General features: G+C 54.2%; 1 protein-coding gene across 1 annotated transcript in view; it reads left to right on the top strand.

The window, feature by feature from the left end:
* RBM19 (RNA binding motif protein 19) overlaps nucleotides 1–13079 on the top strand; it is a 69942-nt gene extending 56863 nt beyond the window's left edge. Inside the window, exons 24-25 of the mRNA XM_061370547.1 lie at nucleotides 3099–3212; nucleotides 12691–13079. Of these exons, the coding sequence (XP_061226531.1) occupies nucleotides 3099–3190 (92 nt within the window). The 3' untranslated portion in view covers nucleotides 3191–3212; nucleotides 12691–13079. The remainder of the gene's footprint in view (nucleotides 1–3098; nucleotides 3213–12690) is intronic.
* The last annotated feature ends 5539 nt before the right edge of the window (nucleotides 13080–18618 follow it).

Raw genomic sequence — 18618 nt, forward strand, 5'->3', positions numbered from 1 at the left:
AAACAGGGGAGATTCAGGTTGGATCTAAGGTTGCTCTTCCCTGTGAGGGTGCTGAGGCGCTGGCACAGGGTGCCCAGAGAAGCTGTGGCTGCCCCATCCCTGGCAGTGCTCAAGGCCAGGTTGGACACAGGGGCTTGGAGCAAGCTGCTCCAGTGGAAGGTGGCAGGGACTTGGAGCTGGAGGAGCTTTAAGGCCCCTTCCAACCCAAACCCAGGCTGTGATTCAGTGATGGTCTAAGATGCACGAGCAGCAGCCATCCCCTCTGCGTGTGCGCGCTCCCTGTCTCCCGGGAGCCCGCAGTCCGTGCAGGGAAGGTACTTGCTCCCAATCCAGCTAAATTACTATTGACTTGTGTTCTCTGCGCTTCACAAACATTGCACTCGGGCGTCAGCAGTGGGGCTGGCGGGATCCTGCCAGGTCTAACTTGGGAAACCAGCTGTGCCGGGCCGTTTTGTCCTGCTCTTTCCCATCGATCAAAGAATTAAATTGACAGATGGGGAATTCAGCGCGGGAAGGGGAAGGGAGGACTTGTGGGTTTGGGTTGGTTTTCCTAATAGGGAGGATGGGGTGGAAAGAGAGGGGGATGCGGAGGCTGCGGGGTGGGTGGATGGGAGGGGTGTGTGAGGAGGGGGCAGTTGTATTTCAGTGGTGAGTGCGTTTCAGAGAGCCCCACTGCAGCTCACCCCTGGTTATTCAGTTGTTTGCTGGAAGCAGAGGGTTTGCAGGGGAGGGCAGGCTCCAACCGTGATGGGGTGCAAAGAGTCTTCCTCATCCCCATCCCCTTATCCAGGTTGTTCCTCCTTTGAGCTGCAGACCCCCAACTGCTCCTTTTGACTCTGGGCTGCATTACAGCCTCACCTCCCAGCATTTTGGGCTTCCTTTTCTCTCCTTTCTTCTTTTATTACAGCTTTCTTTTTCTCTCGGAGAGCATCTGTAACTAATGCAAACACATGCTGTAGCCAGAGAGTCAAACCCCGCAGGATTAGCGTGGCATCCACAACCCTGCCATGTTCTAATCCCGTGGTAATCCCCCTCCCGGCCCACCCCCGCCGGCTTTGCCTTTTGTTTAAAGGAAGCAAATGGGATCCTTAGCGGGCAAACCTTAACCAGCTTGGAGCAGCACAACGGAAGTCGAAGCAATTCACTTCCCCCTCCTCCTGTGTTGGGGTTTTTCCCCCTTTTCCTCTTGATTAGGAAGATGGGGGGATGCTCTCGGTGCTCCCCGGCAGTGCTGCAGCTGAGCTACTCAATCTGGAGCGTGTGGTGGGGGCCTTTTGCCCTGCCAGCCTCTTGCCAGGGTCCCATGGGTGCACCACTCTGCTTAGGGATGCTCCCTTAGCACCCAGCATCCCCCATCCAGGACCCCTTCCACTGTGCAACCCCATCATCATCTCCATGCAGGGCCAGTCCCATGGATGCACTGCACTGCTTAGGGACGGTCCCTTAGCATCCAGCATCCCCCATCCAGCACCCCCTCCCCTGTGCAACCCCATCATCATCTCCATGCAGGCTCTCAGGACCTGAAGGAGTGTCAAGGGGGGGACGCTCTCTTCCCTGCTATGGATTTGGGAGCTGGGACCACGTCTGATGCCATTTCCAAGCCCTGAGCATGAGGCTTGACACGGAGCTGGGAGAGCAGAGGGAAGGGGAGGGAGAACTGCTGTGCTGGCAGTGGGTTGTCCCTTGTGCCTATGGATGATTGAACTGGGAAGAGCCACCGGAGGTACTTGGGGTAGCACCTTGTGGTCTGCCTCATCTCCCCTGAGCTCAGCACCCGCATCCCTGCAGCCCCCAGGGGATGGAGGCAGGTTCTGGCTTTCTGACAAGGAATTAATTGGAAACTAAAATCATTAGATGGGAACTCCAGAAATGCAAAATTGTTGGGAATTGTTGAAGGGGGGAGGCGGGGGGGGGGGGGGATGTGAGCTTTTGTCAGGTTAATTTCTTCTGTATTGATGTTTTGTGACATTTACTTGTTGTTTATCTCCCGCAGCAGCTGTAATACTAAAAGAAAATGCACAGCTTGTTCCATTTATTTATTTTACACCTTTTCTTTAGTCCTATGGTATGTTTGTTTGTTTGAGAAACCCAGCGAGGCTTTTGATGTCTGAAAGCAGGATTTAAACAGCTGTTCTCCATGTGCTGCTTGCAAGCCAGAGCCGCTGGCTTGGGGGGAAGAAGGGGGAGAGCACTGCTTCCCTGTGGAGAGGAAGAGGAGGCAGAGCCGACTTCAGCCTCAGCACAGGGACCAAACGGTGGTGTCCCCCCTGGTGCTGTTGGGATGCTCCCTTGGGGCAGGAATTGTTCCTCAGCTCCATCTAAACCTGCCCTGGTGCAGCTTGAGGCCGGTTCCTCTTGTCCCATCCCTTGTTCCTTGGGAGCAGAGCCCAGCCCCTCCTGGCTCCATCCTCCTGTCAGGCAGTTGGAGGCAGCCATCAGGTCCCCCCTGAGCCTTCTCCTCTCCAGACTGAACCCCCCAGGTCCCTCAGCCCTTCCCCATCACACTTGGGCTCCAGGCCCTGCACCAGCTCCAGTGCCCTTCTCTGATCCTGCTCCAATGTCTCTCTTGTAATGAGGGGCCAAAATGATGCTGGGAGGGTCACAGGACAGTGCTGTTGGTGTGGGGCAGGAGAAGCAAAGGAAGGACATTGCTGTCATTGGGTATGATCTGGCCTCTCACCTTCATACATTGCCAGCCGAGGTGGGCTGTAGGGCCAGGCAGCAATCAGATGTCTCAGCAAGGATGTTGGTATGTCTTTGTTCAACAAACTCTAAGAGCATTGTTGAACCAAGGCTGGTGTCTAGGTTTGGTCTTGACCACCAAGAGCTGTTGATTTTGGGCAGGGAATGGGTGAACTGGGGTCAACGGAAAGGGTTGGCATCACCAAGGAGCCTGTTTGGATGCTTCCTGCAAAGCATGGGTGGTAGGTATGGAGTCACACCTCCAGCCACGATGCCCTGCGTGGTGAGGAGAAGTAGGTGACAGTGGAGTGGCTTTACCAGAGAGGGGGATGAAGGGGCCTTGAGGTAGCCCAGGTTTTAATCTTTGCTTTTCTTCATCTCCTCTGTCCCCTTCGCTACCCCCTGGGCCTGGACAGAATCCCCAAAGAAGAGGAAAAAGTCGGAGGTTTTGAGTGAAATCCTTCAGCATCTGGAAGAGGAGGAGAGCAACAAGGACGAGGCCGTGTAGCATCTGCCTGGCATCTGGTGAGGTGGGTACCAGGGCATGGGCAGGCAAAGCTGGCCTTAAAGTTCAGAATGGGCTGCTGCAGGGTGAGCAGTGCCAGGAGGAGAAGGCAGCATTGCAAAGGCTCAGGGTCCCATCCTGCCTCTGCTGCCTCTCACCCTGCAGGCTCCCAGTCATGGCCTCAGGGGGTACAGCCTGGATGAGGGCTCAGTTTGGGCTCTGTGTGGAAGCTGTGTGGAAGTGAGTGCCCGCACTGCCTGTGTGTGTGTGTGTGTGCTGCCCAGGGTTTGCTGTGCTGCAGGGGCAGCCAGCAGGAACTGCTGCTGCAGCAGAAATCGCTGTCAAGTCACAAACTGGCCCTTGATGTGCTTGGCAAGCCAAAAATACCAAGCTCCTGTTTGGAGCTTGCAGCTGCCACCATGAAGGACGTGGTTTGGGCAAAGCCCTTTCCCCTGCTCGCAGCAGCAGCCTCTCCATGGCTTCACTCCATGCACAGCACCCCAGGGTCTGTTTGTGCCATCTCCAGTCCTGGCTGGCGTTGCTCCTCCTTGGCGTGTGTCCTCATGGAGCAGCATCTTCAGGGCTGCAGAGTGTGGGATGGCAGAGGACAGCAGGAGGGGAGCCAGGGTGAAATAGCTGCCTGTGGTCAAACACCATGCAGCTCAGGCAGCTTGCTTTTGAGACCCCCCTATGTGGTTCAGGAGAGGTGAGAGTCTCACAGATCTCATTCATGTGTTTGTGGCCATGTTGCTGGTCGGAAACGTGTTCACCAGCCCCAGCAGCTGGAAGAGTGCAATAAAAACCCCAGGGATGCTCCTGGATCCCTTTGAACCTCACTCTGCCCCACTTTTCCTATCCACTGGAGGACTCGCCACGCAGCTCCACAGTGAGGAAACCCCATCCTGTGCTGACAAATGCATGCAGAGCTGAGAGAGACAAGTGCTGCTCCAGGGAGGTGACCGGAGGTGCTGGGTGACAGTTCCTGTGGTGCTTCCTCCAGCAGCGTGTGTTTGCTCAGCACAGCCTCTTCATTAGGGACTGTAGTGATAGGACAAGGGGTGATGGGTTCAAACTGAAACAGGGGAAGTTCAGGTTGGAGATAAGGAAGATCATCCCTGTGAGGGTGCTGAGGCGCTGTGCCCAGAGAAATGCCAGAGCTGTGGGTGCCATGGTTTAGTGTGAGGTGTCGCTGCCCATGGCAGGGGGTTGGAACTGGATGATCTTTAGGTCCTTTCCAACCCAAACTGTGATTCTAAGGGAATGATTTACCACGTTCTGGCCCATGGCAGCCCCAGCAATGACACCGGTGCCTAAATCTCACCCAAGTGCCAGGACCTGGTTATCGGGCTGCTGCCCCTTGGGGGTGTTCTCTCTCCCAGCCCTGGGAAGCTGCCCCGCGCTCGCTGCCGTGTGTTTGTGTGTGTGATGCACATTACTGCTGGCGAGGCTGTTTTCCTCTCGGCAATATGTGCCTATTGCTGCGAGGCGGTTCTCAATACACCTACCAGTGGGATGCTCATAACCTTCCTTATTACCAGGCTTCTGTTCAACCCACAACACTGCTGGCTGCCACAATAGCGAGCGCATCTGGGCCCGGAGCCCACCAATAACCCTGCTAATACATCTGCCTTCCTGGGCTGCCACAAGCACCGGGCACGAGCACAGGTCCAGGGCCCTCCTGATGAAAGGGAAGGTGCTTACGTGACCACAGGAATAATCCAAGTTGGATTAAATAACTGCCTGCTTCATGCAGTGTGTCTGCAGTAAGTGCCGGGGCTTCCAGATAACATTTGTTCCCTTGGAGCAGCTCTGATTTAAGGATGCCTCGAGGTGGATGTGCTGTTAACACCTTCTCCAACAGGCAGCCTGAGGATGAAGCTGGGGAGGGATGGAGATGGGGCTGGGGAGGGATGGAGATGAGGAGGGATAGAGATGGATATGAGGATGGATAGAGATGGAGCTGAGGAGGGATGGAGATTGAGCTGGGGAGGGATGGAGATGGAGCTGGGGAGGGATATTGGTGGAGCTGAGGAGGGATAGAGGTGGAGCTGAGGAGGGATAGAGATGGATATGAGGATGGATAGAGATGGAGCTGAGGAGGGATGGAGGTGGAGCTGAGGGGGGATAGAGATGGAGCTGAGGAGGGATGGAGATGGAGCTGGGGAGGGATGGAGATGGAGCTGAGGAGGGATAGAGATGGAGCTGGGGAGGGATAGAGATGGAGCTGAGGAGGGATAGAGATGGAGCTGGGGAGGGATAGAGATGGAGCTGGGGAGGGATGGAGATGGAGCTGAGGAGGGATGGAGATGGAGCTGGGGAGGGATGGAGATGGAGCTGAGGGGGGATAGAGGTGGAGCTGAGGAGGGATGGAGGTGGAGCTGAGGAGGGATAGAGATGGATATGAGGATGGATAGAGATGGAGCTGAGGAGGGATGGAGGTGGAGCTGAGGGGGGATAGAGATGGAGATGAGGAGGGATGGAGCTGGAGCTGGGGAGGGATGGAGATGGAGTTGAGGGGGATAGAGGTGGAGCTGAGGGGGGATGGAGACGGAGCTGGGGAGGGATGGAGCTGGAGCTCATGAGGGATGGAGCTGAGGAGGGATGGAGATGGAGCTGAGGGGGTTGGAGGTGGAGCTGAGGAGGGATAGAGATGGAGCTGGGGAGGGATGGAGCTGAGGAGGGATGGAGCAGTGCGTCAGGGGAAGGACGCGGTTTTGCTCAGAGCCCAGGCAAGCCCTGTCCTTAGAGATGTGCCCTATCCGATCTCTTCTGCAAGCCTCCCATAGGCAGTCCTCCCACAGGGCCTGGGCCTCAGCCCTGGTGGGCTTGAGCCCCCCCAGCTCTTTGTGCTCAGCACCCAGAGCTCTAACACCCTGTGCCGGTTCCCCAAACCACACTGCAGCCTCTGAGCAGCTTCCCAGTCCCCACCACCAGACATTCCTGCTGCTGGGACCAGGGGCCAGACCCCCACAGCTGAGGGGTGCCCCCTCTGTGGTGTTCAACACTTATCCCTTATGGCAGGTCCAGCGCATCACCCTGCCTTGGGTGATGGTTTGTAAACTGAGGCAGGGGTATCGCTGTCAAAGGGGGTGTCTGAGCCAGCTGGAACAGTGACAGGTTTGGGTTTCTCTATGCTCCATGTTGGTGAGTGGCATTCCCATCCCCTCTGCAGCTCCCCACTCCCTTTGCCACCTGTACCAGTGCAGGGCAGCAGTGCCATGGTCCTGTTGGGGGACCACCACTGGGAAACAGGGCTCGAGCATCCCAGGGGTAAAGGAGCAAGGACCGATGCAGCCGATGGTCCTCAGAGAGGGTGGAGGAGCTGGGCAGGACCCTTCAGGCTCATCCATCACCCAGTCGAAGCAAAGCTTTGCAGCGTTGCAGGTTGGGCTTGGGTTTTCCTGGGGTGTTTTTCCTGTTGTGGGCTTTATTCCACCACCCCCCCCTCTCTCTCCATTGTCTTTTGTGGCGGGGCAGGTTTCTTGCTGAGTGTCTCTGAGGTCTGCAGCGGCGCCGAAAAGGATTAGCGCAAGCAGAGCATGTAGGCTTTAGAGAACAGAGCAGAGTTTGGTTTCAACAGCTAATTCAATTTGTTCTGCCGAGATTGAAATATGAAATGGTTGCCAGTCAAACGTTCAAAGGGGGAGGAGGGAGCAAAGAAGAGAGGGAGCCTTCTCAAATCTAAATTTTAATGAAAATTAATTTAACCCTTTGATATGTCTTCAACCGGTTTATTTCCCAGGCTGGATCGCATCCGTGAGGGGGTCTTTTCCTCCCCCTTTTACCTTCAAACGTAATGAAGGTTTTCCTTTTCCCTTAATGATACTTATCTTGTGGAGCAGTTTGACACTGGTGCAGATCTCAGGCAATGTGGTATCAAGGAAATCTGTTTGATGTGTGTGGTGGGGGGAAGCTGTGTATACAGATACATAGAGAGGGATGCCCATACATTAATTATGGAAGTGCTGATCGCAGCTCTGGAGAACAGTTGGAGTTAATTCCTTGCTCCAAAAGCAGAGACTCCCATTTCTTTGTTATGGATTCAGAATCCCACACATGCACCCCTAAAATTACAGTGGGTTTAAGGGGAATCTTCTGCAAATGAGCATAATACCTGCTAATTACCCTGCATTCAAATGGAGGCCTAAGTAGGCCTGCAGGAAATCCATCACTCCCCACTGCCTTTTCTTTCTTTCTTTTTCTTTCTTTCCCCCCTTCCTTGTCTCAAACAATCCTAATGATAAAGTAATGTAAACTCTAAACTGTCCATGTAGTTAAACCTGGGAAATAGCCTCCCACTGCTCCTTAACCTTGGCAGTGCTTCTGCAGCTGAACACCATTGCAATGCGCTCAGTTGTGTTCAGGGGTGAGAATAGTTTATCTTAAATCAGGCTGTGTCTGTGACAAATGATTGCACACGCAATGGTTGTAGTTGGGCTATGGTGAGCTGTAAGCCCTGCTCCCCTTTTTGCTGGCTTTCACATCACAGGGCTGGTGTCACCCCTCGCGTACCCTCGTGTGCCCTAGGCACTTGTAGGGTGCGATGCTCATCTGCTCTGGTGTCCTTTTTGGGGTGGGTGCATTGTATCCCAGCTGTGCTGATGGCAGAGGGGATGAGCAGCCCGCTCCAAGCCTCTGCCCCTGGTCATCACCCAGGTCAGGGGCCAGAGCTCTGGCCATCCTGGGGGCTGGATGGGTTATTTCGGGCTCCACTGGATGGGCTCTCTGCACATGCTGTCCCCATCGGAGAGCCAAAACCAATGGTTCACACTTGGTCCTTTCCTCATAACCCCTGGGATCTGGTTCAGATCCCCACGGGGTCTGCAGCCCCCAGCCCCAGAGGGTTGTGATGGCTTCATTCACTGAGCTGGATGGTGATGGGAGCTGCAGTGACTGTGACTGGTCCCCAGGCACCCACTGCATCCCCCTCCCCAGGGGCCAGCTCTGGAATTGGATTAGGATATTATTCAAATACAGCCTTTTTACTGAATTAGAGGGTTAACGGGTTTTAATGTAAAACTAGCTTTACTTCATTGCTGCCTGTTGCCAGAGGCCTGTGTGGGCTGTTATCTACTTAAGGGGACAGCCAGCAAGTCCATGCGGAGAGGATATCCCATGGATGAGTGATGCTTCCTGCTGCTCCCAGAGCCAGGCTGTGCCACGGTGCCCTCTTTGTTTGCTCAAAGTGACTCATGGCCTTTGGAAAACCCTTGGCCAGGATCTGTGCTGGTTTTTCTCACTGTCCCATGGGACTCAGCCTGGGGCTCAGTGCAGGCATGGACAGGCAGGTCGCATCCTGCACTGTGAGCTGCGGGCTTGAATTGCTGTTGCTTACATCCCTCTGCCCCGCTGTGGGTGGTTTCTTTTCATCACCATTGCACTGCTCCTGCCTACAGCACTGGATTGTGACTTTCAGCTCTTCTCATCCCTTTATTCCCATTGTGCCATTGCAGTTTTCTTCCCAGGAGTGCCCCACAGAGTGGGGTTTTGGGAAGCACTGAAGGGCCAAGCCTGTCTCTTCACAGCAAGCACTGTAGATGCCCTTCACCAGCCCTTGGCAAGGGCTGCAGGAAGAGCTCGCATCCCCCTGCGTGATGCCTGCAGCTTTCCAGCCCGGCTCCATGCGGGAGCTCTGGGATATGAAGCCTTTCTGTCTGCCTTTGGCGTTGGCAGCCATCCCCTTCTCCGCAGCATCTCTACCAGCTTTGCTTGTCTTCTCACAGAGGTGGGAATTGCAGTGTCCATGTATCCTGGAAGGTGTCTTCCTGAGCAGGATGTGGCAGGAAACACACGGGAAGGGTTTCAGCTTGAAACAATGCCCCAGGGCCTTGGTGGCTGCTGCCTGGAGATGGAAGAAGTGTAAAGGCAAAGACTTCCCTTGCTGCCTCAGTTTCCCCATGAGCACAGCACAGGGGAAGCAGCCATGCTCCATGTCCATTCCCACATCCCTTCCAGAGCTGCCAGGCCCCCTACTGAGCAAACTCCTGTTTCCACACTCAGGGCTTTGCTTTCCTCCAGCTCCCAATTGTCTCCCTGCCTCTTTCCACCAGCCCTTTGCAATTGCAAGCCCTGCTTGCTGTAGGATTAGCCAAGGGATGCTGCTGCTCCCTGTCTCACACAGAAACCTCCTTTCCCTTCCCTGCAGCCAGCATTAAAATAGCCTCACTGTGTGAAGGGGTCGGATGAGTTGCCATCCAATGGCCACGGATGAGCCAGGCTCCATCACAGCCAAGGTGTCCCTTGAGCTGGATAATCCCACCATGGAAGGGGACAGCAGTGAACTGGCATCATCGCAGGCTGGAGCCTCCCCTAGGGATGCTTGGCTGGGATTCTGGATGGAGATTTGGGAAGCACGAGCTTCTCCTTAATATGTCTGAGATATTAAATGTGTCTGACACCATACCCCAAGTCGCACCATGAATAGCGGTCGGCACCATCGCTGCATTCCAGCTCCCACCACCACCTTCCTCCCTGGAAAACCAGGAGAGTGAGGAGGCAGCGTGCAGCTTCCCTTCCTCTGGAGCGTGGCTGCGTGTGGCTGAGATGCTGCCTCCTGCTCTCCCTAAATATATGCATTGGAAAGGGAGAAGAAATCGCATGGCAGGGCTTGAGATTTCAGACTTAGCCATTCATGAATAATAATCAGGCTGAGTAATTCACAGTAAATAGGTATCCAAATTGGCTAATAAGGGAGGCTTTCACCCCAAACTGGAGCTGGGAAGAGAGGCAGGGAGAATATGAACAGGCTTTGGCTGTGTGCATGGTGTGACCTGAACCAGTGGGATATGGAAAGCGACGCCAGGAGAGAGCAGCAATGGGGGGGACCCAGGGAAGGGACAGCATCCCACTGTGGGGGAGCAGTCACAGGCTTGGACCTGCAGGAGCATGGATCCTATGTTCCACAGCCTGTAATTAGAATCATAGGATCCCAGCCTGGTTTGTGTTGGAAGGGACCTTCAAGCTCCTCCAGCTCCAACCCCTGCCATGGGCAGGGACAGCTTCCACTAGAGCAGCTTGCTCCAAGCCCTGTCCAACCCAGTTTTGAACACTAAGCTCTCTTCCAGCCCTGGGACCGTGCTGATGGGCATGAGCATGCCCAGCCAGTGAGTGTGAGGTGGGCTGTTGGTCTTCATCCACCACCAGCAGGCTCTGACCGGGATGAAGTGCTGCCCGTGGAGCATCCTTGCGCACAAGGAACTTCTCCCAAGTGCCAGACACCAGACACGTGTTCCTCTAACAGCATTTTAAGGTCATGTTAGATAAAGTTAAGATTAAGAAAACAATGGCAAAGCACCCCTGCAGGTCTTGGGCTATTTAAGTACATAGAAGAGAAGCTCAGAGTGCAGGTGACGAGGAGCTGAAGGAAGGATGCTCCTGTGAGGTTGCCAGGCAGTGTTCTGCAGCTGCTAAATGACTTTTAAATTGAGGAGAAACCTACAGCCACTTCTACAGTCCCCTCAGCTCCTTTATATGGGGCAGCACAGTGGCTGGAGAGCATCGTGCTGCTGCTTGGCTGAGATACTTGTCCTATAGCAAAGGATTGCAGTGGATTCGACATCAACCACAGCAACGCTGGCCGAAGGCGGTTTTCCTTCTGCTTCCCTTCTCCACCTCTCCCCTGGATTGAGGATTGAGGATGCTCACAAAATGTAGCACACTGGGTAGCATGAAGCAAACAAACTTCTTTTCCTCTCCCCTGTGATTTGGCTTATTTAAGTGTATTGGGAAGTGGGTTTAGGGCTTGCAGAGCGTTTTATCTTGGGGTATGAGGGATGCTGTTGATGCCCCAGCAGCTGCAGCACTGCAGAGCTGGTGGCTGGAGCACCCCTACATCACTCCATCCCTTCCCTACAGCTTAAACCATTCCTCACTGGAGGAATGGGATCCTCACGGGGGGTGGGATTTAGCAGGTGTAATGAGGACAGCTTTATAAGACACGAGAGATGGAGAGGAAATCGTGCTCCTGCCTCTCCCACGTTTGGTGGCGTAAAATCGTTCCAGGCTTAGGTGTAGCCAATGCGAGCGGTTCTGCTGCTGATGGGGCTGGAGGAGCGCTTGGGTGCTGCCTCCTTGATCAATCCAAAGGTTTTCTACTTCATCAGCGTAGAAATCAGACCACGAAATGCAAAATAAGCTTCACCCAAAGCACCATGAGAGACCTCGGGCCCAGCCATACACATGGAGCCATACCTGCCTCTGCGTGGTCCCTGGGCAGCAAAGCCCAGGCTTAACCTCAGCCAAAGTAAGCCCCATGCTGGAGACTTGGTGACAGGCACAAGCAACCCATGTGGTGATGCTGCCGGCTCCAAAGGCTCCATAACAGCTGATGGAGAGGCAGAAAGAGGCCAATTGCAGGCAGGAGCTGGTTTAGATTCGTTTTCAGGCAAACTCAGCTCCATGTGTCAGCCTGGGCTAAGCAAGCCCCGGAAAACAGAGGGATGGATTGTCCAAGGAGCAGTTTTAACCAGGAGTCAGAGGAAGTGATGCAGGGCTGGCAGCTCACTATCCTACACCCCCAGCAAGGAACATAGACCCCATCCCTGGGATATGCCCCATCCCTGGCAGTGTTCAAGGCCAGGTTGGATGGGGCTTGGAGCAGCCTGCTCTAGTGAAAGGTGTCCCTGCCCATGGCAGAGGGTTGGAACTGGATGAGCTTTAAGGTCTCTTCCATCCCAGTCTGTTCCATGATAAATGAGACAAGCACATCATCCCCAGGCAGCTGCAAACCAGAGCAGGCACCCCTCCCACCAGAAACTGAAGCTGAAAAATGGAAACTGGAGGGGGGGGGAGTGTGTTGTGTGTACTTCTATCATTAATATATTTATATTAATATTTATATTATTATTATGAAGATTAAAACAACCAACAACCCCCCCACCCCACTCTGTGCTTTGGCCAGCGTGCCTGGAGCTGAGCGTGGCCACAGGGAGGGTGACAGGGGGCAACGCAGGCAGGAGCCTTGGACTTCGTTAGGATTCAGCCCTCAGATCTCTCCTTTCTCTCTGATGGCTGAGTGTGATTGACACTTACAAATTACCCAGCCAAAAGTGTCGAGTCTTTGACCCCTGAGTAACATCTTTGGCAAGCCTGAGATTTGCCAGCATTTTGTCATCTAATTACTACAAATCCCTTGGAAATTCACTGGCTGGTGAATTTTTAATGCAGGACAATTTCAATGTGATGCATCGCCCAGATGGGCACACGCACGCCTGCTCCTTCCATCTCCCCCCCTCCATCTCCTCTGCTCCTTCCCTTTCTTCTCCTTTCCTTTCTCCCATTCCTGCCCCCATCCTGTTTCTTACCTCCCTCTTATCACTGTGTCCATATTCATGGCATCTCATCCCTTCCCTGTGTTCTCCATCCCACTGGCTGTGCGCAGGATGGAGCCAGGCACTTTGTGCCCCCCCCAGCCTGGCAGCAGCAGCTCAGGTCCCACTCTGTGTCCCACCGATGGGGACAGGGAGCTGCTAACATGACACTCATTTATGCTTCCATCTTCCTAGGCCTCTCGCTGATGGATGGATGGAGAAGCCTCCACTGCAGACCCAGCAGCCAGCACACTTGTTGCCAGCAGCGTCCACTCCAATGAACCCAAGGGATGATTTATGCCGTGCATCCAGGTCTTGGTATTCCCAGCCTTTTAAACAGACCTTGAATTCAGAGCAGGAGGAAGAGCCCTTGCTGCTGGCGGCTCCTTTCTGAGGATCACTGCTTAAATCAAGGCAGGGATGTGACTCCCCTCATCTCAGAAACCACCCTACATGGGGCAGTGGATGCTTCCCCTGCTGACCCCAGGGGCTCTGGCACAACCTGTTCTTAACGTTTCCATTCAATGATATTTCTGTACATTAAAAACCTCGGGTGTATTTGAAGTTTCCCAACCGGATCCACATCCCAGGTTTGTTTGGATTCATTTGTTTAACACCCGGTCCCCACGGCGAGGCAGTTTCTTTGCTCTGATGGGGAGATAAGCCTTGCTTTAGGAGGGAGGCCTGGGCTTTGCCGCATTCCGCTTTGTGCCTCTGTCATTCCTGTCCCCACTCTCAGGCTGTCGCCTCCCGGCTCTCCCTTCCCAGCTTTTCAAAGGGAAAGAGGCTTTGCTTTGCAACCAGGGTACCGCTTTACATATGTACGCAGCTGATAAAGTATTTTCACTTCACCCCTTTCCCCTCTGGGAATCGCTGTCTTACGGCAAAACTGTTTTGTCTGACAAGGGCTGCAACAGATTACACGTGTTGGCTGCAAACACTGGCCCTTTTTTTTTTTCCCTTTTGGAGAATCACATCCCTTTTAAAAGAAAAGGAATCTCTATCTCTGCACTGCTGTGGCCAGCGCCGCCTTCTGCCTCCTGGCCCCAAGAGCAGCCCCGTTGTGGCGTCAGACGTCCTGGGGTGATGCATCGCTCGCTTCTGTGCCACTTGGTTTGCTCATAGGAGCTGAATTTGAGCCTGGATGCACAAAAATGCTGCTGAGGCTGGTAGGGGTGAGCATTTCACTTGGGGTTTGGGGTGGGATTTCTTGGGTCCCCTCGGCGTCAGCATCCGCAGCATCCACAGGGACCAATGGGACTCGGAGGAGAGATGTCCTTTGGGGCTTGGAGCAACCTGGTCTAGTGATGGTCCCACCAGCAACACAGTCTGACTCCACATTGAGGACACCATCCTTCTGAGCATTTTGATGCCTGAGGACGCAGAGGTGTGATGCAGAGCCCAACCTGCTCTTTTCCAAGTCAGTGTTCCTTTTTTTTTCCCTGCCATCTCCACATCTTCACTCATGAAATCCCATCAAAGCAACAGGTCCAGGTGTAGGGAATGCTTTGCTTCTCCAGAGTTGGTTGTGATAATGACCTGTGTGCTCTCAGCTGAAACCTGCCATGGCTGCACTGAGCAAAGGGAGCCTGAGACCTGTAGCATCAGCAGGGGATGGATGGGTGGGAAATACAGAGAAGGAAGCAGCTGAGAGCAGCCCTTGCTGCAGTGTTCCCTAGGTTGGGACCAGCCTCCAGCCCTTCTGGGCTGCCTCTTCTGGTCTGTAGTTGTCCCTCAGCCCAAAGCCATTCACTCTGGGCACATCTCTTGCTCTCAGTACCTTTACCAGCTTTTCTGCACCCTGTCCAAGCAGGGAATGGATGCTGTGTCCTGTTCTGCAGATGTGGGTACAGTCCTGGTGTACCTGGTGATGTAGCAATGATCCTGCTTGGTCCTTCTCCCAGCCTTCCATCTTTTCCCAGTAATTTCTGACCATCAGCCCCCCTTTACTTCACCCCACTCCTGTTCCTTATAGAGTCTGATGGCTTGAAGATGCTTTGTGGGGGGGGGAACATGATGGGTCCAGGCAGGGCCGCCTGCATCCCAAAACATCCCCAGGGTCTTCCCAGGCCTGGAAAGGTCCCGGTGCCACTGGCAGCCCATGGCATTCCATAAACCCCTTGCTCCCATCGCACTGCAAAGCATGGGTAAGTAAGAAGCAATTAGTGCCGCTTGCTACAGCGAGTAACACCCAAATGCCAAAGAACAGCAAAGCCATTAAGATGTGGTTTAGTGCATGTGTGCAGCTGAAGCCTCTGTGCTGAAATGTGGGGGGATGCAGCACTGAAGCACTGGGTGAAACCTTTCCCTCGCTCCCTGCCTCAGTTTCCCCTCCATCACCTCTATAAGGGATGCTACATAGGGAAAAACACATAGTTGTGTGGATGGGAGAGGCCGCATCCTGCTGGGATGGGTAAAGGCAGCTGGGGGAAACCCACTCTGATTTAGAGCTTCAAATCAGATGGGTTGCAGTGAGCTGAAGGGCTGGCCCTGCCCTGGGTGTCCCCCCCAAGCACTCCAGCATTCCCAAACCTGTGTCCTGGAGGCTACAGCCAGAGTTTGGGGCAGTGGGTCCCACAGCAGGACCACGCTGCACCAACCTGCTTCCCATCCCTGCACTGAACAGGAGAGGGAGAGCACGAGGGAAAGCGGGAGGGAAAGGACATGTCAAATCAATCATATTTAAACAAAAGTCTCCTTGGCCCAAGGGCCCTTTTAAAAGCTGCTTATTTAATTAAAAGTCCCATTTTCCATATTTATGGCCCTTATTCAGTTCAATATTAACCGCCTGGGCCAGGGCTGGTTTGTTCTTTGGGAAGAGGCGGCGTTGGGAGGTTCATTAGGGGTTTATCAGCCAGCCGAGGAGCCCTCCAGATGGATGGAGGGAGGGATGTGGGACAGCACAGAGGGCTCATACCAGCACCTGGGAGGGCACCGGCTCTTGAGGGAGCCACTCACCTTTGGGTGGGATGCAGGAAAATGGGGTTAGGAGGGAATTGGGGGCGTTGGGATGGTGTGAGACAGTCAGGCACTGTGTGTGCCCTCACATCAGGAAACAGCCTGAAATCCAACCCTGGGTACAGCTTATCCCCCCTCAGTGCCCCCTAAATCGCAGCAGGGTAATCATAAAGCACCCCAGTTATGGCCCAGGGTCATGGACCATCACTGGCTCCTGTTTCCCAGCCCTGGAAACAGGACTGGTTTCCCCTAGGACATTATTCCCAGCAGCTCCATGGGCAGTCCTTGCTGGCATATGGCAGCTATAGCTGTGCAGGATCCATGGAAGATTCATCAGCCAACCATGGTGTCAATGCACCATCCTTTGGGAGCTGGAGGGGAGGACCTCAGGGCAGGTAGAGGTGGACCTTAAGAGTAGACACAACTTGGAGGAGGACACAACAATGAGTTGGAGATGCCTTCAGGAGACGAGGGAATGAGGGGAACCTGGGGCTTATATAGGCTCTTGGGGTTGAATCGAGTTGTTGATCCAAGGAGAAGCAGTGTGTGCTGGTTGTGATGGCAGCAACAAGGGATGAGGATGAGGATGAGGGTGAGGGTGAGGGTGAGGATGAGGATGGACCACCATGTCAAGGAGAAGATACTGAGTTGGGGAGGGGTGGCTCATGCTGGATGGGGTATCAGTGCTTCTCCTTGCCTGTTGGTGGTTGCTTTTACCTGACTCATACAGGCACTTGGCTCAATGTGGTTGTGACCTTAGATGATTTGATGATGTTTAACTGCTTCAACCTGCTCCCACATAGTGCTGTGTAAAGGGCAGGGGTGCCCTGCCCTGGGTGGTTTGTAGATCATGGTCAAGTGGTTGCTGTGTGTTATTTTACAAGGCAGTAATGAAGCAAGTGTTGACCTGGGCTCCATAGCTCTGCTGGAAGCAAGGCTGGTTGGAGGAGCTTGCCCAGGATCATCCTGCAGCTGTGGATCTGAGGAAGCTGGAACCTACCTTAGACCAGCAGTTCCCCTGTGCTAAAGTGCTCTTATGCCATGTGCTGCTTGTTTTCCAACTGACCCAAGGGCAGCTCTCGCAGCACAGGATGGTGGCTTTGAGTTGCCACCATCAAGGTGATGATCTCCAAGGGGAACACTGGAGCACTGCTCCAGAGGGTGCCCATGGGCTGCAGTGCTCACCCTTGCCATGGGGAGTGGGGCTCACCTGGGTAGACAGCCAAGCTTGCTCTGAACTCTGTCCACCCTTGTCCCTTCATGTGGGATGACAACACTATACATCCCAGCGGCAACCTGGCATGCTGGGTACCACCAGAGGATGTAGAAGGGGAGGTGATGGCAGCATCTTCCCTTCCACCCCACCACCACAGTCAACACAAACCAAACCCTCCTTTTCCTCTCCATCCCAAATAACCCAACACAAACCAGGCAGTGGAACCCAATGGGAAGGATGGGAATGAACCGGAGCCAGCGATTTCCTCCCGGGAGCGGGATGGTGAGCTGGGAAGGGAGGGGGATGCCTGGGAAGGGGGGGGTTGGTGGTGGTGGTGGTGGTGGTGGTGGTGGCAGGAGAGACACCGGGTTATCAGAGAAGTGTGAAGACAATAATGCAATCTGACATTTCTGAAATGAGACCCCCCGGTTGCCCTGGCAACGGCTCACGTGGGACCAGCTCCCGGGAGACGGCTCCGAGATGTGCTATAAATGATGTTTGATTAGAATTTAAATCATTTAGGCGGAGAGCAGAGAGGCCTTTTGTCAGCGCGGGGACCCGCGGGGGTCACCCCCCGCCAGCTGCCTGGGCCCACATCAGCCCTGAGTAGCGTGGGCATGGGATGAGGGGGTCACCCCTCGGGGTGATGCTTCTGCCCTCCCCATCACCAAGGGCTCTGACCTGCCCGGCCAGGAGAAGAGGGAGCTTGAGGCCAAACACGGCCAGGGAGAGGAAGATGCCTCGTGCGAGCCCTAGGGAGGCAGCTGGTGTCTCAACAGCATCACCTGAATGGGTTTTCTTTGCCCCTGAGCTGATGTGGGGATGCTGAGGTCTTCCCATGGTTTCCACCAGTTGAGAACATGGCCCTCGGCTTTTTCAGTGCTCTAATTGAGATAATAGCACTTGAGAATCAATTCTGCCTCCCTGAAAAGTTTCCTTACGGAGCAGGGAATGAAGCGTGTTATTAGCTCCAAGTGGAGTGTCATTCCCACGTTGCCTTCAGGGTTGGGTCCAGGTTCTCCCCACCATGGCCCAGGGAATCTCTCCACCATCCAGCCCCATTTAGAGGAGCTGTTTGGGGCAAGGATCTCACGGGGTGTTTCTTGCTCTTCCCAGCTCCTTGGTGCATGCAGCAAAGTCATCTTTGCTGCACAAAGCCTTCCCTGTGCTGGAGTGTGTTTTCCTGGCTCCAGGGGCACGGAGGACTTAACACATGGAGCAACGGAGATAACGATGGGGTCAGCTACATGGTGCATGTTCCCGTCATGCCAAAGCTGCAGTTCCTGGGCTCTTTGGATGAGTGGTGGGAATGAAATGCAGGGGAGTCTCAAGATCTTTGCTTTGCTGCAGCCTTCTGGTGCAAAGGGGTTGTGGTTCAGCCTGGTTCTCAGATGAGCCCAGTCTTGCTCATCCGATTCGACCAGGTGATGATGTAAAAGCATCTAGACCTTCTTCTTGAGGTCTTATGAGTGATGCAGAGAGGCCACCATCAAAACTGGGAGGCATCCCTGTTCAGGGAGGCTGACTCCTTGGAGAAGGCAGTTGTGCTGCCTTGCTATTGCTGCCTACCCACAGGACATGGCTTGGTTGCACTGATGGGGACTTCTTGACTTGGTTGCACTAGTGGGGACTTCTTGACTGCCATTGCTAGTTCAGATGCTGCAGAGTGGCAGAAGCTGGGGAACGGCTCCATCAGCTGAGCATGGAGGTGCTTTGCCATGTGCCTGGGGAGGGATCCAGTACTCATTGATCCACTGAGCATCCCACCTTCGGGGCAGCTGAAGGAGCACCACTTCTTTGCTTTAATATCACCAAGCCCGAGTCCTGAGTGAGGAAGGAAAGGGGCTGATGTCATTGGGAGAATGGTGTTAAGAGCAGCATCTAGCACGGGCTTTGTTCTTGGCAAGGATTTCAATTGCTCTTTAATGCCATGCTTTAGGCTCAGTGAA

Source organism: Neopsephotus bourkii, unplaced genomic scaffold, assembly GCF_033783945.1.
Source record: "Neopsephotus bourkii isolate Nb327-2 ecotype Australia unplaced genomic scaffold, CSIRO-AGI_Nbou_v1 NB_1542, whole genome shotgun sequence".
Lineage (NCBI taxonomy): Eukaryota > Metazoa > Chordata > Aves > Psittaciformes > Psittacidae > Neopsephotus > Neopsephotus bourkii.